Source organism: Chinchilla lanigera, unplaced genomic scaffold (assembly GCF_000276665.1).
Source record: "Chinchilla lanigera isolate Chin_1 unplaced genomic scaffold, ChiLan1.0 scaffold00014, whole genome shotgun sequence".
Classification (NCBI taxonomy): domain Eukaryota; kingdom Metazoa; phylum Chordata; class Mammalia; order Rodentia; family Chinchillidae; genus Chinchilla; species Chinchilla lanigera.
The window spans coordinates 32,710,062-32,730,845 of record NW_004955415.1 but is presented as its reverse complement, the minus strand read 5'-3'; the positions used below and the strand labels follow the sequence as shown (position 1 = coordinate 32,730,845).

Sequence of the window (20,784 nt, the reverse complement as noted above, 5' to 3'; positions counted from 1 at the left end):
CCCCAGCCCCCCCAGCCGCCCGCTGCCGCCGCCACCCCTCAGCCTCAGTATGTCGCAGAGCTGCAGAGCCCCCAGCCCCAGACGCAGCCTCCAGGCACCCAGAAGCAGTATGTGACCGAGCTCCCGACCACCCCTGCGCCATCGCAGCCGGCTGGCGCACCCACCCCAGCCCCCGCGCCACAGCAGTACATTGTGGTCACCGTCTCGGGTAAGTGTCCACGTGCACTCACCGTGCAGGCTTGGGGACAGCTCAGACAGGAGTTTCTGGGAGCCAGGATCCTGGGTGACCCCTGCCCCACCAGGCTCTTGCTGGTAATTTGGGGGCCTCTCTGGAGAAAGCACAGTTAGGCCATGCAGGGAGGCCTGAGTGCCCCACAAGCTTGTTAGCCCCGTTCTTGTCGCTGTCACCAGGAGAGAGGACAGGGTGGTGGAATTTAGTTTGCAAACAGCCGGGGCAGACAGGCTGCTTCACAGGCCCTTGGCCTCTCTGCTTTGATTCTTCCATCTATAAGTCCCATCTATAAGGGGTCATCAGGGCTTTCTCAGGGATGTGTGTGCTCCTAGCTGGGTCGGTCCACATTGGCTGGGGCCCCCAATGTGTCTCCTCCCATGGACGCAGCCCTGTCCTCTGTGACAGCTGGCCGGGTGAGGGCCGCCCCTGCCTCCCTCTGGAAATGGCCAAGAAGGTGGGTCATGGTGCCCCCAGGGTGCTGCGGCCCTCAGCGCGTCCCCTGTGCCGAGCTCCTCTGGAGGATGTGGCAGGGATGGGGCTCCGAGCCAGGGCCGGGCACCTTAGTGCTGTTGAGACAGCACTGTGACGCTGGAGCTGGCTTCAGAGCTGGTCACTGCTGTCCCCAGCCGCGGGCAGGCGAGGTGGCCAGATCTGCTCAGGAGTGTGCTGGCAGGCTGCGGCAGGGCGGGCTAGGCAGGGTTGGGGACCATAGGACCATGCAGCATCAAATATGCAGTAGTTAGTGCAGCCCCAGGGCCCAGAGCCGAGGTGGCCGAGGCCCTGGGCATGGCCTCTGGGCTTCTGCCCGTGTCCACATGGAAGGCCCAGGGTCCCTGGGTACAACCGGGGATCGGGACACCCAGGGGCCCAGCGCAGCGGCTCTGATCATGGGCTGGCATGAGAGCCAGGCACAGTGCTCCTCACCTTCGTGGACATGGCCTGGCCCAGTGAGGTCAGGCCAGGGTTGGGGACAGGGTCAGCGGGCACAAATCTCCAATGGCTCCCCACACCCCTCACCTGTGTCTCACCCCTGGCCTAAGCCTGCTGCTGACCTGCGCGGGACAAAGTTCCCACAGACTGGGCCAGGGAGATAGCTCAGCAGCACAGTGCCTGCTTGGCAAGTGCAAGGTCCTGAGTTCGATTCCTGGTATCAAAAAAAAAAGTTGCCACAGATGACCCAGCTGACCTGCCAGTCTGCCCACTCTGCCAGGACTCATCCTGGTCCCTGCTGCATCTCTCTGTCCCTTTCCCACAATTCTTTCCCTCCAGACAGTAAAGACTAAAACAACCACCAGGGTGGCTGAAGCAGGAAGATCCCAAGTGCAAGGCCGGTCCGGCCAAGCAAGACCCTGTCTCAGAGTAAAAGATAAAACTGGGCAGGGGATGTAGCTGGAATTTGATGCCAAGCACCACCAAAAGAAAAGACCCCTGTTTAACCCAGAACTCTTACCTGCTTCTTTGCTTCCTTCTTCCATCAGACACAGGCTCTGGGTCCTCATCCTAAGCTCTGTCCTTGGCCACCTTTGCCTTTCTTCCCCTCAACTCCCAGGGGCCACTCTTAGCCTACCTTGTCAGACTTGCGGCCACAGGGCCTCGGGCCAGCGCCTGCCTTCGTCTCCTTCCCCCAAGATGCTGTCCTGGCAGCTGCCCAGGCTCCATCCGCCTCCTTGCTGCCTCTCTCTGTCCTCTCCCCGCTGCTCCCAGACCTCTGTAGCAGCAGAGGCCTCGTCTCACGCTCTCCTGCAGCCCCTCTCCTTCCAGGAGCTCCCTGGTGGTGGCTTCATGCAGTGTCGTAGCCAGTGGCCTTCTTGCTGTCTCCACCTGAACCCCAGGGCCCTGTGTCCAGCTACTCTTGACTGAAGGACGGCCCGAGGAATCCTGAACCCCCCTCCCCATGTCTTCCCTCCTTTGCGATTCCCTCTCCTTGAAGGCCCAGAGGCATCCTTGACCCCGTCTTCCCCCTGCCCCTTGGACCCGGCTGTCTACCCCATGCCCCTCCAAGCCTCGGAGCTGCCTGTCCACACAGGCCGGTGTGGTCTTCTCAGGGCCCTCTCAGCCCCAGGACGCTGGGGCCAGTGCTCCTTAGAACCTCTGCCCTCTCCACTGTGAGAGAGCCAGTCCCTTGCCTCACCCTGCATAAAGCAAGGGCTTTAAAAGGTCCCCATAAGTGGAGTATAGTGTCGCATGCCTGCTTTTCAGGAGGCTGAGACAGGAGGGTGGCGTTTCTGGGCAGCCTGGGCTACAGAGTGAGACCCAGTCTCACGGAAGTAAAAAGGCTGGCAGTAGTGGAGCTTTTGGGTTCCAGCCCAGGTACCACCAAGGGAGGAAAAACAAGCTCTCTGTGGCCTGCACCCCTACTCACAAACGCTGGGCCTCACCCTGCTCGGCCTCGGGTTTCCCACAGCTCTGCAAATTGCCAGGCCCTGAGCCTCCCCCCACCATCTTGGCCTTGCTGTGCCCAGTGCCTGGGGCTCCCTGCCCAGCCTCTGCCTCCTGGCACTCATCCCTGCCCTGCTCAGAGGCCACCTGCCTGGCACACCCACCCCTCACCCACTCACTGCTCACACTGCTCGCTGCCTTCTTCCTTTGCCGTTTTTTCTTGGTAGCACGGGGTGTTCACCTTGAGGCCTTCACACTAAGCTCCACCCCAAGCCCCTTTTTATTTTTCATTTTGAGACAGAATCTCACTTCATGACTAAGTTGCCCAGGCTGGGCTCAAATTTGTGATCCTCCTGCTTCTGCCTCCCCGAGTGGTGGGATGACAGGTGTGCACCACAGTGCCTTGCTTGCCTTACTGTTCTGTTCTTTTTTTTTTTTTCTTTCTTTGTTTTTGGGTACAGGGAATCGAACTCAGGACCTCACACTTGCCAGGCAGGCACTGTACCACTGAGCTAAATCCCTGGCCCATTGCCTTACTTTTCTTGACGCTCGTCACCACTCAAGGGATGATGGTGATGCCTGTCCCTGTCGCCTGAGGGGCAGAGCTCTGTCTGCGAAGCCTCTGTGGAGCGGCCGGTGACAGTGGGACTGGCCCAGAGCACCCCTGTGGGGGCACCTCCCATCCCTGTCATAGATGCGCAGTCCCTGGGATCTCTTTGGCTCTAGGTTTCTCACGACTTAGAGCTTGGGGTCCCCAGAGGAAGGGTCTGGGGTGGACACCCTTCTCCTGGCCCCCAAGAACCTCAAGTCCATCTCTCTGCCTTGGCTCCTGCTGCCCTTCCCCGCATCCCCAGGGACGCCCAGGGCTCAGAGGTCAAGGCCACAGCACGGTTAGTGTCCCGCACACCCAGGCCAGGTCTTACTCTCTGTGGGCCAGCAGTGGGAAGGTGGCCTCCATCCCTGCCACCTTGGCAATGTGCCGTGCTACGGGGGTTTTGTACCCAACGGGGCAGGCCATAGCCAACCAGCTCTCCCTGTGACTCCCAGGCCAGCTTCTCTGGCCAGGCAGTGGCTTCGACGACAGTCATGGTTACCCTTGGGAATTCATTTTCTTGCTAGTCTGCATCAGTCCCTGGAAGGGTCACTGGGCATTGCTTCCTGGGTTTGTCCTGAGGAAGGGAAAGAGGGCTGGTGCTCTCCCAGCTTAGCACCCTTCTACCTGGGCTGCACGCAGCATCCCCCTGGGAGGGGAAACTGACACCGTGAGGTGGTTAGGACAGGGAAGCATCTGGGACAGTTGGAGCTGCCCAGAAGCCCTGGGAGTCCTGGCTGAGGGGTGCAACCCCAGCGAAAGCAGGTGGACGGCAGCCCAGGGCCACTTGTCCAGCTTGGGCCTGGTATGCTCTGCCCTAAGGTGGCTTTGGAGTTTTCCTGGTCAGGAACAATACTGATCCCTAACCCCATCCTCCAAGACCACCAGACTTGTGCCCAAGACCTAAGGCAACGGAGGTTGCTGTGGCCCTGGTGCCTGCCCTGGCGAGAGAGCCACCTGGAAAGGGACATGGCTGCCGCACCTCTCCGCTCCCCTTGGCAGCCAGAGAAGGATTGTGTTTGGAGCAGGTAGTTGGGATGTCTGTCAGCACCCTGTGTGCAGATGGGTAAACTGAGGTCCAAGGAGACCCAGACCAGGCCAGAGCGTCAGGGGCCCAGAACAGCCCCCATCCCAGCACTCTCCAGCTGAAGTGTTAGTAAATCTCGACAGGAAGCAGGAAGCAGTGTACATGTGGTGGCTGCCACCAGGTGAAAGACAGGAAACGGTGCCCACTTCCTGCAGGTGCCCAGGATGGCGGCCGCAGACAGGCAGATGCTGTGCTACCCAGCAGGTGCCCCCTCTGCTTTCCCTCCCTGAAACAGCAGAGGTGACCCAGAGCTGACGAGGGACACACAGGAAGCCCCGCGTCCCAAGGGCAGGCTCACCTGTTCCTCACGCCGGCCTCCAGGGCCACCAGAAGCAGGAGATGGGGACAGATGCCTCGTCTCGGCAGGGCCCCCAGCCTCCCGCTGCTGGGGCCTCGCTCCAGGATGGGTCCTGTGTGGAGGGGCCGCGCAGGCAAAACCGTGCCTTCGGCCAGGCCCAGTGCCCTGCGCCCCGCGACATCCAGGTGTGCTGGGGCTCACGTGACTCCGGGCTGTCTCGGGTTTCTCCCCAAGGGCTGACTGGGTGAGGGAGGACTCCAGCCAGCCAGGAGTCTGTGCTGCCTGGAACTAGTGTGCAGCAGCTGGCCGAGCAGGCCTGGAACTGTCCCAGTGCCATCCCCACATGCGGCCACTTCCCTGACATCTCCTCCCCGTCCTCAACCCAGGCGCACTCACACCTACTCACTCACGTTCTCTGCCCTGCGCTTGGCCTGAAGTCCTGGCACCTGCCCAAAGCTGTCCTGCTGCCAGGCCAGGCCTCTCTCCTGTGTGCCCCATGCAGCTGGGGCCCAGCTACCCAGTTTGGAAGCTGAGCCACCCCAGGGTGCCCTGAACTTGGGGTTTCCTTGTGTGAGTTCTGCACCCCTCTGCCCTAGGGTCTCAATGCAGGCAGGACCACACCGGCTCCTAACTGGGTGACCTTGAGCAAGTTCCGCCCCCTAGTCTCTTGCCTAATCTGAAAACTGGCAGGAAAAATAATCCACTGAGCTATCCAGGAGAGCGCAGCACAGTGCCTGGCACGCTGGAAGCAACGTCAGCACCGCAGTCCCCACCTTGATCCGCAGTTTTGTTGTGGGCAAGAATCCCCTCCCATCCCCCCAGGCAAATTCCCCCAGGAAGCTGGAGCTGGAGCCTCAGCTCCACCTGCAGCCCAGCCCAGCCCAGCCTCCCGGACAGGCACATCTGCCCCACCCACCCTCAGCCTTGGAACTGTGGAGCACAGGCTGGGCCACAAAGAGGTGGTAGGACAGAGGGCGTCCCGGCTAGGGCCAGGGTCTCCTGGCCAGTGCCTCTGGAGACACTGTCCTTCCCTGCCCCCTTACCACCCCTGCTAATCACTCAGCAAGATGTGCATGAAACCTGACCCGAGCCTGCCTGATAGCATCTCTGGGTACCAGCCTCCTCCTGCCCCTTGCAGCCCGCCCTCAGGGCTGCTGATCCCGGAGGGCGCGCAGGAGTTGTGCCTTTGCTGGAGGATTAGCTCCCCAAGGTTCCGAGTATAAAGCCGCCCGTGCAGAGGTGGGTGGAAGCAAGGAGAACCAGCAGGCACCCTGGACGGACAGATAGCGGGCAAGGGAGTGGGCAGGAGGGCACCATGTTCTATGATTGCCTCTTCCTGGCTGCCTGCCAGCGTGAGTACCCACTGCCCAGCTGCAAGCCCCTTGTGGAAGACACAGGTCCCCAACACCGCCCCAGCCTGCTGAAGATAGGAAGCTGGAAAGGGGCACCTTACTGCCGGCCGTCAAGCTTTCTGTGACCACTGCTTTGGCTGGGGGCAGCCAGGGTCATGCCCAGGAAGGAGGGTCAGCACCTGGCCCTTCCCTACCTGCCAGGCCCCTGTGGCAGGGCCTGTCTTAGCTAAAGGGATCATACAGCTTCAGGACAAGGAGGCCTGGGATGAGCTTCCGGATGTGAAGGATCCTGCCCCCTTCCCTGGGGACCCCTGATGGCAGTTTAAGAGGCCAAGGCCTGTCTGAGGTTACCCTCAGCCCCAGCATACATTCCAGGTGGGCTGGGGCTCGGGTACAGAGGTGGCTGGCAGAGCTGACCTGGCGACCGCTCCTCCACAGAAGGTGCCATGCGGGCCAGCGAGACTGTGTCAGAGGCCAGCCCCGGTGCCACGGCCAGCCAGACCGGCGTCCCCACCCAGGTGGTGCAGCAGGTGCAGGGCACCCAGCAGGTAGGACGCAGCCTTCCCTGGGCAGCAGGCAGGGCGGGCACAAGGGGGCCCCTCCTTCCTGCCCGTGTGCCAGGGCCACCTGCTCACCTGTGCTTATCAAGATGCACAGGGAGACTGCCTGGCTCAGGGGCTGTGCCTTCCGCCCTTCAGCGGCTCCTGGTCCAGAGCGTGCAGGCCAAGCCAGGCCACGTGTCCCCCCTCCAGCTCACCAACATCCAGGTGTCACAGCAGGTAAGGCCCTGCCTCCTGGCCACACCCAGACCCCGGGGAGCTGGGGAACCAAAGCCCCTGAGGCTTTTCTGGGAGAGGGGGCAGTACTAGGGGTTGAACCAGGGGCTTTCTTTGCACTGAGCTATGTACCTAGTCCTTTTTAAAACATTTTTTATTTAGTTTTTACTTTGAGATCGTGTCTCAGTAAGTCACTGAGCTCCCGAGGCTGGGCTCAGACGTGCAGTCCTCCTGCCTCAGCTCCCAGAGTGCTGTGTTAAGACATGTGCCGTCGCGCCTGGCTTGAGTGTGTCCTTGCCAGCACTGAGGACACAACCCCATCCAGTGACTTCCTCTCCTCGAGGCTCCCCAGGCGCAAAACCTGGCTCTGCCGCTTCCTGGCTCCAGGACTCAGACAAGGGCTCCTGCTGTCCTGTCCCGGGCATTGCCCGCTGTGAAGTGGGTTAGTGACTGTGCTGCACCGGGACTGGTAGGCGTGAGCTTTGAGAATGCAGCCTGGCACCTGGCCGTCTGGATGATGGTGCCCCTCTCCTGCCTGGCTCCAGGCTCTCCCCACACAGCGTCTGGTAGTGCAGAGTGCGGCCCCCGGTGGCAAGGCCAGCCAGGTCTCCTTGACGGTGCATGGAACCCAGCAGGTGCACTCACCCCCAGAGGTAGGTGGGGCCGCCGGACACCCTCCCTGCCCTCTATGGGGTCCACCTGTTCCCCCACAGCACACTGGGAGCTGCCTGCTCAGCTCACCCCTGAGTCCCCTGCCCCAGCCTGAGAGGTGGGGGTGACTGGGCCACCCGCTCTGTATGCACGCCAGGCCGAGCAGCTGACAGCCATGGTCCCAGAGAAGGGGGCGGCTCCTCCCCAGGCCAGGGTGGTTCCAGCTCAGGGAGCTGCGGCCTGGGTACAGAGTGGGTGGAGTCCCTCCCTGGGAGCCCGGGGCCACAGGCAGACTCAGACAGTGGCGAGTGTTGGAGGGAGGCAGGCCCTGGGGGTGGAGTCAGTTGCCCCAGCTCAGCATGAACCCCACCGAGGGAACACGGCGGCTCAGAGCCGCACCTGGTGGGAGCCAGCAGGGTGTCACCTCAGACACTGCTCTTGTCATCACCATAACGGTTGGGCATCTGCACAGGAGCTCAGTGGGGCTCACTCAGCCCTCGCCTCTAGTCTGGCCCCTTATCTCAGGCTGCGGCCCTATGATGATGGGGCAGCGGGAGGCCCCCGAGCCAGCTCTGGGCCTGCGGGGAGACTGGGATGTTGCCAGAAATAGGCATTTGGCCTGTTACGGGCCTCGGTGGTGGGGATAGGGCTCCCAGCCAGCCCTGACCTGGATTCATATCTCCTTCCTTGTAGCGGTCACCGGTGCAGGCTAACAACTCTGCAAGCAAGACGGCTGGGACCCCTGCAGGCACAGTGCCACAGCCATTACAAGTCCACGGCGTCCAGCAGAGTGTCCCTGTGTCCCAAGAGGTGCCTGGCCAGGGTGGGCTGCGGCTGGGGCAGAGAGGCCGGGCCAGGTGGCTTCTGGCTGGTTCAAGTGGAGCAGATGGGTCCAGTCCCCGCCTGCCACCCAAGGCCCTGGGAAGAGCTGGATGCAGACCAGGCCCTGGATCCACCTCTAGAACCCATCATGGCTGCTGCAGGCTCATATGCTGGGAGGAAACCCCTAGGCCAGGACACAGTGCACCCCAAGAGCTGTGGGAGCCTGTGCTCAGAGCGCCCAGCCACATTCCCCAGGGCAGGTTACGAGGAAAGGGCTGGTTCCCTCTGGTTATTACTGCTCAAGTTGGACGGATTCCTGGCCCCTCAGAGAAGCAGATGGAGCCAGGCACAGTGGTGTGTGCCTGTAGTCCCAGTTACTAGGGAGGCTGAGACAGGAAGATTATTGGAGCCAGCCTGGGCAACATAGCTATAGACACTTACCAAAAGGAAAACAAAAATCCCATCCCAGAGGATCCACAGATGTCCGCCCAGAGCCAGAGCCCCTAAGAACCTCACAGTTGAGGTCCAGTCCGAGTCCTGGCCACTGTGCCCTTAGGAGAGCCCAGCATCTCCACTGGATCATCGCAATGAGGACTGTCAGCCTAGGCGTATGGGCACCCAAGATAACCCATGGCTTCCCCTGCCGGTTCTCCACGCTCCTCCCAAGCCTGTGGGGGAGGGCTTGGAGGGCACAGACCCTGCCCCCTCAGCCGTTGGCTCTAGTTCTTGTGCACTTGGAAGTAGGTGCAGGGACCCTGAAGGCCCATGGTGCTGCTCTCCCTGGACAGAAGAGGGCAGGCTTTTTTCTGCAGAGCTGTTCTGAAGCTGAGGATGGGTGCTTACTGCCCAACACTGTTGCCATAGTTACTGTAGCGCCACCCTGCCTTTTGCTCCTTCCCTTTCCAGAGGTCAGTGGTCCAGGCCACCCCGCAGGCGCCCAAAGCCAGCCCAGTGCAGCAGCTGACGGTGCAGGGGCTCCAGCCAGTCCACGTGGCCCAAGAGGTGTGTGCCTCCCCTAACCCCACAGGCAGGCTAGCGCTGAGGGGTGCAGGCCCCTGGCCAGCAGGAAGGCAATACAGACCCCACCCCGGGGATTCGCAGAGGCTGAGGCAGGTGGAGTTAAGCCTCTGGCTGGGGGCTGCTGGCTCTGACATGGCTCCTCCCCTCTCAGCACCTGGCAACTCAGGGCCCAGGCTTTTCTGAGACCTGGGCTCCAATCCCACTGCATTCTGGCTTGGGGGTGGGGGTCAGGTCTTCCCCTCCTTCCCTCCTGCCTGATACCAGGTGGGATCTCCATCAGGGTGGACCCAAGGCTGCCTGGTGACCCCCCAGTATCTCTTGTTTGTCCTCCAGAGCTCAGGCAGGCAGTGCCCCGCTAGGAAGGCAGATCAGCGAGCACCCTGCGGCAAGCCCCACGCCGGGCCACCGGCGGAGCTGGTGGGCACGCTGCCCCCACGCCTGCTCCTGCCGCCGCCGCAGAGGGTGGTGCTTGAGCCGCTGCCCGGGCTCCCGGCCCAGGCCAGCCCCGGCCAGAGGGTCAGGATCCAGAGAGTCCCCCAGGTGCTAGTGTTCGCCACAGCTGCCACGGCCCTCAAAGTAGGTGGCGGACACAGGGCGGGGGGGGCACCCCTCACGGGGTCCAGGCCTCAGGCTCTGCCCCTGCAGACGGGTGGGGGTGGAGTTGGGGTGTGCAGCCCCCCTCAAGCGTCCATCATCGCAGGCTCCGGCCCCACCCCTGGGCCCTGTCCGTCATTCCAGGCTCCACCCCTACCTGTGCCAGGTGTCCAGGCCCCGCCCCTGGGCTCTGTCCACCCTTCCAGCTCTGACTGCCAGTCAAGGCCCACCCTGCTGACCCACAGAAGCACAACATCCTGACCTGATAGCTCTTCCTGACTCCCAAACCGGTTGTTGATCCCAGCCCTCGCTTAGGGCCCCTGGCCTAACCAGGAGGCAGTGGTCAGAGGGCCCAGCAGTGCACCTTGCCAGCGGAAGGGAGAGCCGGGGACCTGGCCTGACCCCCAGCACCCTTCCTCCTACCCAGGTGCAGCAGCTCCAGCAGGTGCCCGTGCCGCACGTGTACTCCAGCCAAGTGCAGTATGTGGAGGGCGGCGACGCCAGCTACACGGCCAGTGCCATGTAAGTGGGGAAGGCGGGGCCTGGTCCCCTCACCACGGGGTGCCCCCCTTTTCGTGCCTCAGATGACACCCATGGAGCAGTCAGAAGCCCCAAGGAATGGCCAAGGCTGAGGGGACACTTACAACTAAGAAAGGCACCCAGCATAGCTTAGGGCTTTGCAATCACATGGGCCTGCGGTTTTGGGGAAGGGATATAGATAGATAGGACGACAGATGTTCAGATTTTTACAAAATAAAATGAGAGTTCCACACAATAGGAAATGTTAAACAGTAGAAAGCGGCTCTTTCACTCCTGACCTCCGACCCCACTAGACACTGTGACTTGTTTCCTCCCGGCAACACTCTGAAAATAGAAATTATCTCCTTTCTTTGTTCAGAAATAGAGGCTGTGCATTCTGTCCTGTATTTCTCCTCCTCGGATCTCACGCATTTCCCGTCTGTCCGCATGAGCCCTGTCACTCTCTCTAACCACTGTGTGGCACACAGGTGGTCCCTGCCCTGGCCCTGTGCACGGGCATCCCAGAGTGTGGTCCTCCCAAAACCCGTGGCTCTTCCTCGTGCCCTTGTCCCTGTCTGTCCTCCCAGAAGGGATTCCAGGAGAGTGGTTGCTACTGTTGTAGTTTCTAGAATGTTCGCTTGGTTGTCTTCGTGTGTGTAATTCTTTCTTTCATCCCTGCCGCCTGTGCTTGTGGGCGCAGTACTGGGGTTGGATTAGCTCGGGGAGTAGGCCTGTCTTTGGGTCATGATGCTCTGAGTGACCCAGAGGGTGGCCCTGGCATCTGAATTGTCACTGACTCATTTCTGAGGAGGGCTCGCTCCCCCACGGCTCCTCTGTGGGGTGCAGAGCTGAACCAGAGCCCGGCTGGCTCCTTCTGCCATCCTCGGAGCTCCCACCAGTGCCCTCTCTGCCTGTCCCACGGGAGGCACACAGTTAGGTCGTCACAGCCGGCCAGTTCTTCACTACCTGAGGTTCTTTGGGGCCCCTGTTGCAGTCAGCTGTATTTTCTGTTGCTCCTGGTGGACTGTTACAGGGTTACCGGCCCTTGGCCAGTTTGGGTCCCCACCCTGACCGAAACCACTGCCCTTGGGCCTCCATTCCTGCTTCGTGTAGGCTACATCCAGAGACATTTTCATTTGTTCACTTAGCAAATAACCTACTGAAGCAGCTCTTCTATTTTATCTTTTCTGTGGCGCTGAACACCGTGTGCTGCCTTCACTTGCTGGGCAGGCGCTCACTGAGGAGCCACACCCCAGGCTTGAGGCTCCAGTTTTGAGACAGGAGTTGCATGCTGGGCCCTGTGGAGGGTGAGCTGGCTCTGGCACCGGCCGTGGGGGAAGAGGGTGCGTCCTCAGCTCACCTACTCAGGTCACGTGCTCTGGGTGTCACTCTGTGTGGTTGGTGGATGCCTTAGTGATCCCCAGCCAAACCCTGTGTCCAGTGAGTGGACCACGGTAACCACGCCTGCGGGTGTCCCACCAGGTTCCCTTCAAGTCCTTCCCTCCCCTCCCCATCTCTTCAGGGATCTGCTCCAGGGGATCTTCCTGGACAATGCTCAGCACACAGTAGGCTTGTGCGTGCACCCATGCACCCACCAGCACCCCATCACCCCTGCCCCGTCAGCACATTGCTAGCGATGGAACCCGGGGCCTCACACATGCTAGGCAAGCACTCTACCACTGAGTTGCATCCCCAGCCCTTTTATTTTGAGGCAGAATCTCACTCATTGCCCAGGCTGTCCTCAAGTTTGCAGTCTTCCTGCCTTAGCCTCTGGAGTAGCTAGAATTGCAAGTATGCAGGCCAGCAGGATTCTGTTTCTGTTTTTGTTTTGTGGTGCTAGGGATCAAGCCCAGGGTTGTAAATATCTTTCTTGGTTGGTTTTTGATGGAGGGAAGTGTGGCCTATTGCAAGTTACCCAACCCTTCTATCTTGGTCTTCTTACTTGTGAAAGGGAAAGGTAATTCCTGTGCCACAGGGTTGCACCCTGTTGTACAGATTATTCCATGAGAAGTTGCTCATGAATCCAGATGCAGAGCCACACCCCGGTCATCCTAGTACTCGGGAGGCTGAGGCAGAAGGATCACTGTGAATTTGAGGCCAGTTTAGGCTGCATAGTGAATTCAAGCCTTGGGCTACGTAGTGAGACCCCGTCTCAAAAAAAAAAAAAAAAAAAAAGGAAAGAAAGAGAAGTTTCCCATCAAGCACCTAGGCAGGTACCAGAGCTGTTGTAGGTAAGTAGGAGCTGCCCCAGGGGCTGCTGCGTTGCCCGGACCGTCCCCTCCCCGCAGGACTCCTGACAGCCTCACACCTGGGTCACTCAGTTCTTACCGCTCTGACTGTCGCCCCACCGCCTCTACTCCTCCCTAGCCGCTCTAGCACCTACCCGTACTCCGAGACGCCACTGTACACGCAGACAGCGGGCACCAGCTACTATGAGGCCACGGGCACGGCTGCCCAGGTTAGCACACCCGCCACTTCACAGACGGTGGCCAGCAGCGGCTCTGTCCCCATGTATGCGTCTGGCAGCCCAGTCGTCGCCAGCTCCACCAGCAGTGCTGGCGGGGCCAGCAGTGGTGCCGGAGGCAGTGGCAGCGGTGGAGGAGCCACTGGCAATGGCGGTGGCAGTGGGAACGGCAGTGGCAGCAGCGGTGGAGCGGGCACCTACGTGATCCAAGGCGGCTACATGCTGGGCAGCACCAGCCAGTCTTACTCCCACACCACCCGTGCCTCACCAGCCACCGTAAGTGCCCAGCCAGGCTCCAGAGCAGGCAGGAAGGCGGGCGGGCGGGCGGGTGGTGGGTCGTGGGGACCAGCAGCTGGTTCCTGGCAGTGGTCACCGGCCACCACCAGCAAGAGCCCATGAAACTGGCATTCAACACTCACAGGCTGACGGGATGAAACCCTCACTCCGTGGCCTCGTGCAGGTGGCCCAGCCTCTCCAGGCACCTGCTGGTTTTTGTGAAGCTTTTGCAGCAGTGCCCAAGATATGTCATTCATTCTGCTGGTAGCTACGGGAGAGGAGGGATGGTGAGGAGGGGAGGCACTGCAGCCTCTTTCTGGCCAGGACCGCCGGGGGAATCACCCCCGGCCCTGGGTTCCAGCCCCTCCCGGGCCACGGCCAAGCGTGTGCCCCAGGAGCGGGTCAGAAGTTCTGGATGTCACCCTGACGCTGTGATAGGCCTGGCTTCTGCCTTTCTTCTTTTTTTTTCCTGGTCAACTTTATAAAATACCAGTCATTACCCACCTAGCTGATTTCATGCTGTTGCAGGGTTCTCACCTGCTCAGAAGCATGGTGCTTGAGCTAGGTGACAGAGCATTCTCCAATAAGGGACACAGGTGCTCTTGAGCTCTTGGGATATGGCTGAGGCCACTGAGTAACTGGGGTGTTTTGTTTTTTTAAAGAACTATTTATTTGGAAATAATTATAGATTCACAAGAAGCAGCAAAAAAGGCACTGATATGCCTGGAGGCCCTTCATCCGGGCCTCCTGCCTGGTCACCCTTTCCACACCTATAGCACCTCAGGCAGGCCAGGAGACTGACGCTGGTCCCACCTGCATGTGACTTCTGTGTCCATTGGGTGGTGGATCTTGGGAGACCATTGTCACTGTCAGGATACAGGTCTATCTGAGGCTGGGGCACTGTTGGGTGGTGAGCACTTGCCTGGCATATGTGAGACCTGGGTTCTTGCCCTAGCACTGGAAAAAAAAAACTTACCCCTCTCCCTCTTGCTTCCCATCTCTATGGTATTGTCATTTGAAGAACATTCTATAACTGGGTGTGGCGATGCATGCCTGAAATCCTAGCACTGGGGAGGCTGAGGCAGGAGTGTCTCAAGAGTTTAAGGCCAGCCTGGGCTACATAGTGAGTTCAAAGCCAGCCTGAACTACATAACAAAACCCTGTCTCCAAAAAAAACTTCTACAGATGGGGTCATACCCTTGATGTTGGAAATTTTTTTCCACTCTGCATAAATTAACATAATTTTCTTTTTGGTACTGGATATGGAAATCAGATCCTTTACACTGTACTACATCCCTAGCCCAGGCTGGGCTCAAACTTCCAGTCCTCCTGCCTCGCCCTCCCAGAGTGCCCGGATTACAGTATGCACCACCACATCTGGGTGTAAATTTGTATTTAAATAGCTGTATATTGTCCAGGGCAGCTCTAGAAAATTGTGCACCATATAGGAGGGCATGGTGGGTGCTTTTGCCAGGGAGGATGGGATGTGACGTGTGTCCTGTGGAGTGGCCATCGGGGTCCCGATGGGAAGTGGCTACAATGTTGGTGGCGCTTTGCTGCCCCCTGCCCCGTCTCCCAGGTCCAGTGGCTCCTGGACAACTATGAGACGGCCGAGGGCGTGAGCCTGCCACGAAGCACCCTCTACTGCCACTACCTGCTGCACTGCCAGGAGCAGAAGCTGGAGCCTGTTAACGCTGCCTCCTTCGGCAAGCTCATCCGCTCCGTCTTCATGGGTCTGCGCACGCGCCGCCTTGGCACCAGGTGGGGCCCACACCCTTGTTCTTCAGGCGCGCCCCAGCGCCCAGCTGTCCAGGGCTTCGGTCCTGTGATGCGCCCCCTGCTGTTTGCACAGATTATTCCTTCTGCCTGTGCTCCTTCCGCAGCTCCTCAGTCCCCGCCACGCCGCCCTCCTTCCCTGTTAGTCTCTCTCCCCAGCATCCAGCACCTGCGCCTCACCTTTCATGCTGCTTGTCTTCTGCTCTGTCTGGAGCCACCCTCGTGCTATCAGGGCTGCGCAGTCGGTGCTTAATCAGGGCCTGTGGGTCAGTGGGTTCCTAGCCCACGAGTCCATCTTTGCTCATTCTCTGTGACTCCCAGCACCCCCACTCACCCTGTGAGTCTCCCCGTTCTGGTTCCCAGCTGCATTACCACCTTGCTCATTCATTTATTCATTCGTCTTGGGCAGCGTCCTGGATCTGTGTGGGCCTTGGCTTCCTCATCTGCCCGCTGGGGTACTAGGAGTATCCTTTCACCGGGGCTTGGGGGGTGGGGGTGTGTGTTAGGCAGGTTGGTTCCCATGGAAATATTAGCCAGGTGCCTGCTGCACTGTAGAATTGGGGGTGGACACTGAAGCAGCCCCTGGCTTCTCCTTCAGCTCCCTCCCAGGGAAGGGGTGCAGAGCGAGGCCACAGGACCCCGCCTGGCCCTCACCCCCACCTCCCCCTCCCCCAGGGGCAACTCCAAGTACCACTACTATGGCCTGCGAATTAAGGCCAGCTCACCCCTGCTGCGGCTCATGGAGGACCAGCAGCACATGGCTATGCGCGGCCAGCCCTTCTCCCAGAAGCAGAGGTAGGGGCGGCGGGGAGCGGTGTGTCCTCAGCCATGTGCCCCCCGCCCCTGGTCTGGTGCTAGCTGCCCCTGCTCCTGCCCCTGCAGGCTCAAACCCATCCAGAAGATGGAGGGCATGACCAACGGCGTGGCTGTGGGGCAGCAGCAGCCCGCGGGGCTGTCAGACATCAGTGCGCAGGTGCAACAGTACCAGCAGTTCCTGGGTGAGTGCCAGCTGGCGGTGCCGTGCTGGGACAGCTCTCAGGAGAGGCGGGAAGTATCTGAGGGAGCTGGACAGGAGAGCACTGTCCAAGGAAAGGGCATTTCTGCCTCCTGGAGCTCACCTGCCTGTGGCCCATAGGTGCCTGGGGCCCTGAGGGAGGGATGGGAGGAGACACTGGAGTAGAACCCAGCGTGTGGGGAGACTCCAGGGCTAGGCCCACCTCAAGGTGCACAGTGTCCCTGAGGCTCCTAGGCCTTGGGGGCAAAGGTGCCTGTACCGACTGCCCCACTTCCCCAGGGCTGGTCCAGGGCCCTAATGTAGCAGGTGAGCCAGGCTGGTATTTTTTTGGAGGGTTTTTTTGTTTTTTTTTTTTTTGGTCTTTTTGAGACAGGGTCTCGCTATGCAGTTCGGGCTGGCCTTGAGCTAACTTTGTAGCCCAAGCTGGTCTTGAACTCTCAATGATCCTGCTGCCTCAGCCTCCCGAGTGCTGGGATTACAGGCGTGCACAAGCACGCCCGGTTAGGCTGGTATCCTGTATGCCGGGGGTCATGGGTCCTCCCTGGGCCTCGTCATCCCCTCCACACATGGTAGACTTCTGCTGGGTGGGATCCCAGAGGGAGAAGGTTCATCAAGCAGGTCACGGTGCCCTTGACCCCCAGATGCTTCCCGGAGCCTCCCTGACTTCATGGAGCTCGACCTCCAGGGCAAAGTGCTACCTGAGGGAGTTGGACCCGGGGACCTCAAGGCTTTCCAGGTCCTATACCGGGAACACTGTGAGGTAGGATGGGCAGGTGTCCCGGGGAGTGGGCAGCAGGACTTGGCCCTGCTGGGGGAGCCCTGGCGGCTGCCCCTTGGCCCTGAGCGCATGGCCTCCCCTCTAGGCCATCGTGGATGTCATGGTGAACCTGCAGTTCACACTGGTGGAGACGCTGTGGAAGACCTTCTGGAGGTACAACCACAGCCAGCCCAGTGAGGCGCCGCCGCTGGCCGTGTGAGTGCACAGGGTGCCTGCCCGCCCTGGCTGTCCATGGGGCCACGTGCCCTTGCGCTTGAGTGTGCCTGTGTATCCACTGATGCTGAGAGCGCTGAGCCCGCCGTAGAGGGGTGGTGCAGGCCCCCGCCTGAGCCCTGCGGCCTCGGGCCCATGGGAGGTGGGGACAGCAGCCTGACTCCTGGGTGGCAGCATGTGTGGGTGGCTGTGCCCTTCTGACCCCGGGTGCAGGACCTTGGAGCCCCCGTGTGACTGTGGGGTTTGGGACGTGCTCCCAGGCACGACGAGGCCGAGAAGCGGCTGCCCAAGGCCAGCCTGGTGCTCCTTTCCAAGTTTGAGCCCGTGCTCCAGTGGACCAAGCACTGTGACAACGTGTTATACCAGGGCCTGGTGGAGATCCTCATCCCTGACGTGCTTCGGCCCATCCCCAGTGAGTGCTCGGCCACCCCTCCGCCCCCATGTACCACCACCCGCCCTGACCGCCCCTGCCGCCCGCAGGTGCCTTGACCCAAGCGATCCGGAACTTCGCCAAGAGCCTGGAGAGCTGGCTCACCCACGCCATGATGAACATCCCCGAGGAGATGGTGCGAGTGAAGGTGAGGCGAGAGGGCGGCACCTCCCAAGTGTCCTGGGTGACAGGCATGTGCCTGGGGGGCAGGGCTGCAGCGCCACAGAGAGGGCTCTGATGCTGTCTTGCAGAGCAGATTCCTTGGTACCCATTTCTGAAATGCAACCCTATGCCACCCTGCATTGCCTCTGTAGGTACTCAGCAATAGATAAAACTTGTGAACAAGGTGACATTTATAATGATTCCAGGACCTTGTGTATGCTAGGCAAACACTACCCCTGGGTTGCGCCCCCAAGCCCCTAGCCCAAAATGGGTATCTTAAGAGTCACCCCTAGTTGCGCAGGACACAGGGCAGGTGGGTGAAGGAGAGAAGTTGGTAGAGAAGGACTAACTAGACTAGCAGATTCATTTGTTCATTCAATACATGTTTATTGAGCACCTACTGAGTGCTCAGTGTGGCTGTCAGTGCTGGGAGGACAGTAACAAACCAGAGGAACAAAATCCCTGCCCTCTTGCATCTTACACTGAGGGGTGCAGTCATGGAAGCAATAGAGAAGTTCATCAAAGAAGTGCCCTCCTTATGTTGTTCTTTCATTAAAAGTAGTAATAGTGCCAGGCAGGTGTGGTGGCACACACCTGTCATCCCAGTACTCTGGGAAGCTGAGGCAGAAGGAACCAAGTTCCAGCCCAGCCTGGGCAATGTACCTCCTTAGGGAGACCCTGTCTTTAAAAAATAGTGAAATAAAATGGGAAATAAAAGCGGGGAATGTAGTTCAGCCCAGAGTCCCTACGTTCAATCCCAATGATCAGAAAATTGTGGGCAGGGTATGATCAGTGGTAGAGCCCCTGGCTAGCATGCTCGTGGCTCTGAGTTCCGTCCCTGGCTCCACAGAAACAGCAGTAGTGCCGGTCAGTGCGTAGTAAATCGTTTTGACACACCCGTTAAATGTACACCCAGCATCTGACAAACCCAACCCCTTGGCCTCCCAAGCAGTGCAGCAAGGCACAACCTTCCGGTTTTAAGGAAAGGGACCTGGAGGCTTTGAGGGGGTTGCAGTGGGCGAGGCCGGGCCTGGGTGGGTGATTCCACCCCACAGCCTCGGTCCCGTGCAGGTGGCAGCAGCGGGCGCCTTTGCGCAGACCCTGCGGCGCTACACGTCACTCAACCACCTGGCGCAGGCTGCGCGCGCCGTGCTGCAGAACACAGCGCAGATCAACCAGATGCTCAGCGACCTCAACCGCGTGGACTTCGCCAACGTGCAGGTGAGCGGGGGCGTGGCGCCGGGGCAGATGGGTGGGGCGGAGCCGGAGCCTGCGCCTGCGCCTGAGCCAGGACCCCGCCCGCCGTCCCCAGGAGCAGGCCTCGTGGGTGTGCCGCTGCGAGGACCGTGTGGTGCAGCGCCTGGAGCAGGACTTCAAGGTGACGCTGCAGCAGCAGAACTCGCTGGAGCAGTGGGCGGCCTGGCTGGACGGCGTCGTCAGCCAGGTGCTCAAGCCCTACCAGGGCAGCTCCGGCTTCCCCAAGGCTGCCAAACTCTTCCTCCTCAAGTGGTCCTTCTACAGGTGCGCGCCTGGCGGGAGGGGCGGGACCAGGGGAGGGCGCGAGGCGGTGCCCGGGGGGCACCTCCGTGGAGTGGGCGGGGCCAGGCAAGGTCGGCCTCCACGGCAGGGGCGTGGACCAGTGCCGGAATGGCTCCTCCCGGTAGTGGGTGGGGCCAAGGGAGGCCCCGCCTCCCCACGACAGGGGATGGGGAGGCTCTTGCTCGCTGTAGATGGGAGGTGCTCTGGGAGGCCGCGCCCCGGGAGACTCTGGCCCTCCGCGGTCTGGGACCGTCTCCCAGGGAAATCAGCGCTGCTCCCTGGCTGGGCTGATGGCTGTCCTTCCGCTGCAGCTCCATGGTGATCCGGGACCTGACCCTGCGCAGTGCCGCCAGCTTCGGCTCCTTCCACCTCATCCGGCTGCTGTATGACGAGTATATGTACTACCTGATCGAGCACCGCGTGGCGCAGGCCAAGGGCGAGACCCCGATCGCTGTCATGGGCGAGGTGCGCGGGGGCACGGGCGCGGGGGGCGCGGCGCTGCCGGCGGCTGGGCCTCACCTGCGCTCTCGTCCCCGCAGTTCGCCAACCTGGCCACCTCGCTGAATCCCCTAGACGCGGACAAAGGTAGGTGAGGTGGGTTCCCGGAGGGCCGGGTCACAGGGTGGTGGTCGGGCTGGGGTGTGGGCGCCGGCCCCGCGCTGAGCGCTGAGCGGCCTGATCCGTGTGCCCCAGACGAAGAGGAGGAGGAGGAGGAGGAGAGCGAGGACGAGCTGCCGCAAGACATCTCTCTGGCGACCGGGGGCGAGTCACCTGCGCTGGGCCCGGAGGCGTTGGAGCCGCCGGCCAAGCTGGCGCGCACGGACGCACGCGGCCTCTTCGTGCAGGCGCTGCCGTCCAGCTAAACTGCTGCGGGTGCCCGTGCCACCGGGCGGCACAATCACGGGGCCGGGGGCGCCGCTACTGCAGACTGACTCGATCCACGTGCCTTAAGGAACCCCGGTGCCCAGGCAGCCCGCCGGCCTGCCACCAGGTCGCAGCACCCTAGCCTGCCCCGCCAGCCCCCCGGGCAGCAGGCGGGCCCTCCCTGCAGAACGTTAACTTATTCTGCTCGCCGGCTTTGCACAGCTGCCCTGGCACCCGACCCCAGCGGGCAGCGCAGGGTCGCAGCCCGGGACCCCTCCCCAGCCCCCACTGCTTCTTCCCCTTGGTATAAGTGCAATTAAAGTTGTGGGCGTAGTGTCTTCTCCAGAGCTGGGCCCCCACCCCCTCCTCGCCCCACAACCTGAGAGAGGGCGGCCGGCCTCGGCCTCCCCATCCAAAGAAGCGAGGCTGTGGGGCGGAGGCGCCCGGCTCCGCTTAGAGGAGCTGGGGATGCCTGGCCCAGAGACCTGCGCTCCCGTCCGTGGACCCTGACTATTGTGCGATTTGTGAGCCGCCTCAGCGGAGTCGGTAACTTGTTGGGTTTTTTTCCAACCATCATGGCCTTATCTGTTCCAGTTTTCTCAGTGTTTTCAACCTGTGAGATAGATGTTTATGGCAAAAGAAAAAAAAAAAAAACAAAAAAATAGGAAAATCTAACCTATTGTATAAAATCACTATTTTGTGTGCTCCGCGTGTTACAGCTTTTGGGGTGGCCCTGCCCACTCCCCCAATGCCCACAGGGCCTCCCTCTCCCAGCGGTGAAAGTGTCCACGCGTGGTAGTTTAGTGTGCTGAGCTGTTTTCTACCTTTTTGTAGTCTTTCTTAAAACAATAAATTCCGCTGTGATAATTGTCTACTGCTGCCTCGCCGAACTTGGTGCAGGCTTTGGGGAAGGGGGTTCCGCAGCCCTGTGCTGCGCTGATAGGA

General features: G+C 60.7%; 1 protein-coding gene across 2 annotated transcripts in view; it reads left to right on the top strand.

The window, feature by feature from the left end:
• The window catches only part of Rfx1 (regulatory factor X, 1 (influences HLA class II expression)), a 27,784-nt gene extending 7,073 nt beyond the window's left edge, over positions 1-20,711 (top strand). The window contains exons 1-21 of one of the 2 annotated variants that reach the window (XM_013512197.1): positions 7-208; positions 6,379-6,488; positions 6,639-6,719; positions 7,262-7,369; positions 8,061-8,177; positions 9,096-9,191; positions 9,543-9,785; positions 10,231-10,325; positions 12,690-13,062; positions 14,642-14,823; positions 15,514-15,633; positions 15,721-15,836; positions 16,495-16,613; positions 16,717-16,826; positions 17,105-17,256; positions 17,325-17,422; positions 18,508-18,657; positions 18,749-18,957; positions 19,287-19,440; positions 19,515-19,560; positions 19,669-20,706. In XM_013512197.1, the coding sequence (XP_013367651.1) occupies positions 6,387-6,488; positions 6,639-6,719; positions 7,262-7,369; positions 8,061-8,177; positions 9,096-9,191; positions 9,543-9,785; positions 10,231-10,325; positions 12,690-13,062; positions 14,642-14,823; positions 15,514-15,633; positions 15,721-15,836; positions 16,495-16,613; positions 16,717-16,826; positions 17,105-17,256; positions 17,325-17,422; positions 18,508-18,657; positions 18,749-18,957; positions 19,287-19,440; positions 19,515-19,560; positions 19,669-19,838 (2,841 nt within the window). In that variant the 5' untranslated portion in view covers positions 7-208; positions 6,379-6,386 and the 3' untranslated portion in view covers positions 19,839-20,706. Of the gene's footprint in view, positions 209-6,378; positions 6,489-6,638; positions 6,720-7,261; positions 7,370-8,060; positions 8,178-9,095; positions 9,192-9,542; positions 9,786-10,230; positions 10,326-12,689; positions 13,063-14,641; positions 14,824-15,513; positions 15,634-15,720; positions 15,837-16,494; positions 16,614-16,716; positions 16,827-17,104; positions 17,257-17,324; positions 17,423-18,507; positions 18,658-18,748; positions 18,958-19,286; positions 19,441-19,514; positions 19,561-19,668 lie in introns of both variants that reach the window. The other variant, XM_005381077.2, reaches the window with a different exon arrangement.
• The last annotated feature ends 73 nt before the right edge of the window (positions 20,712-20,784 follow it).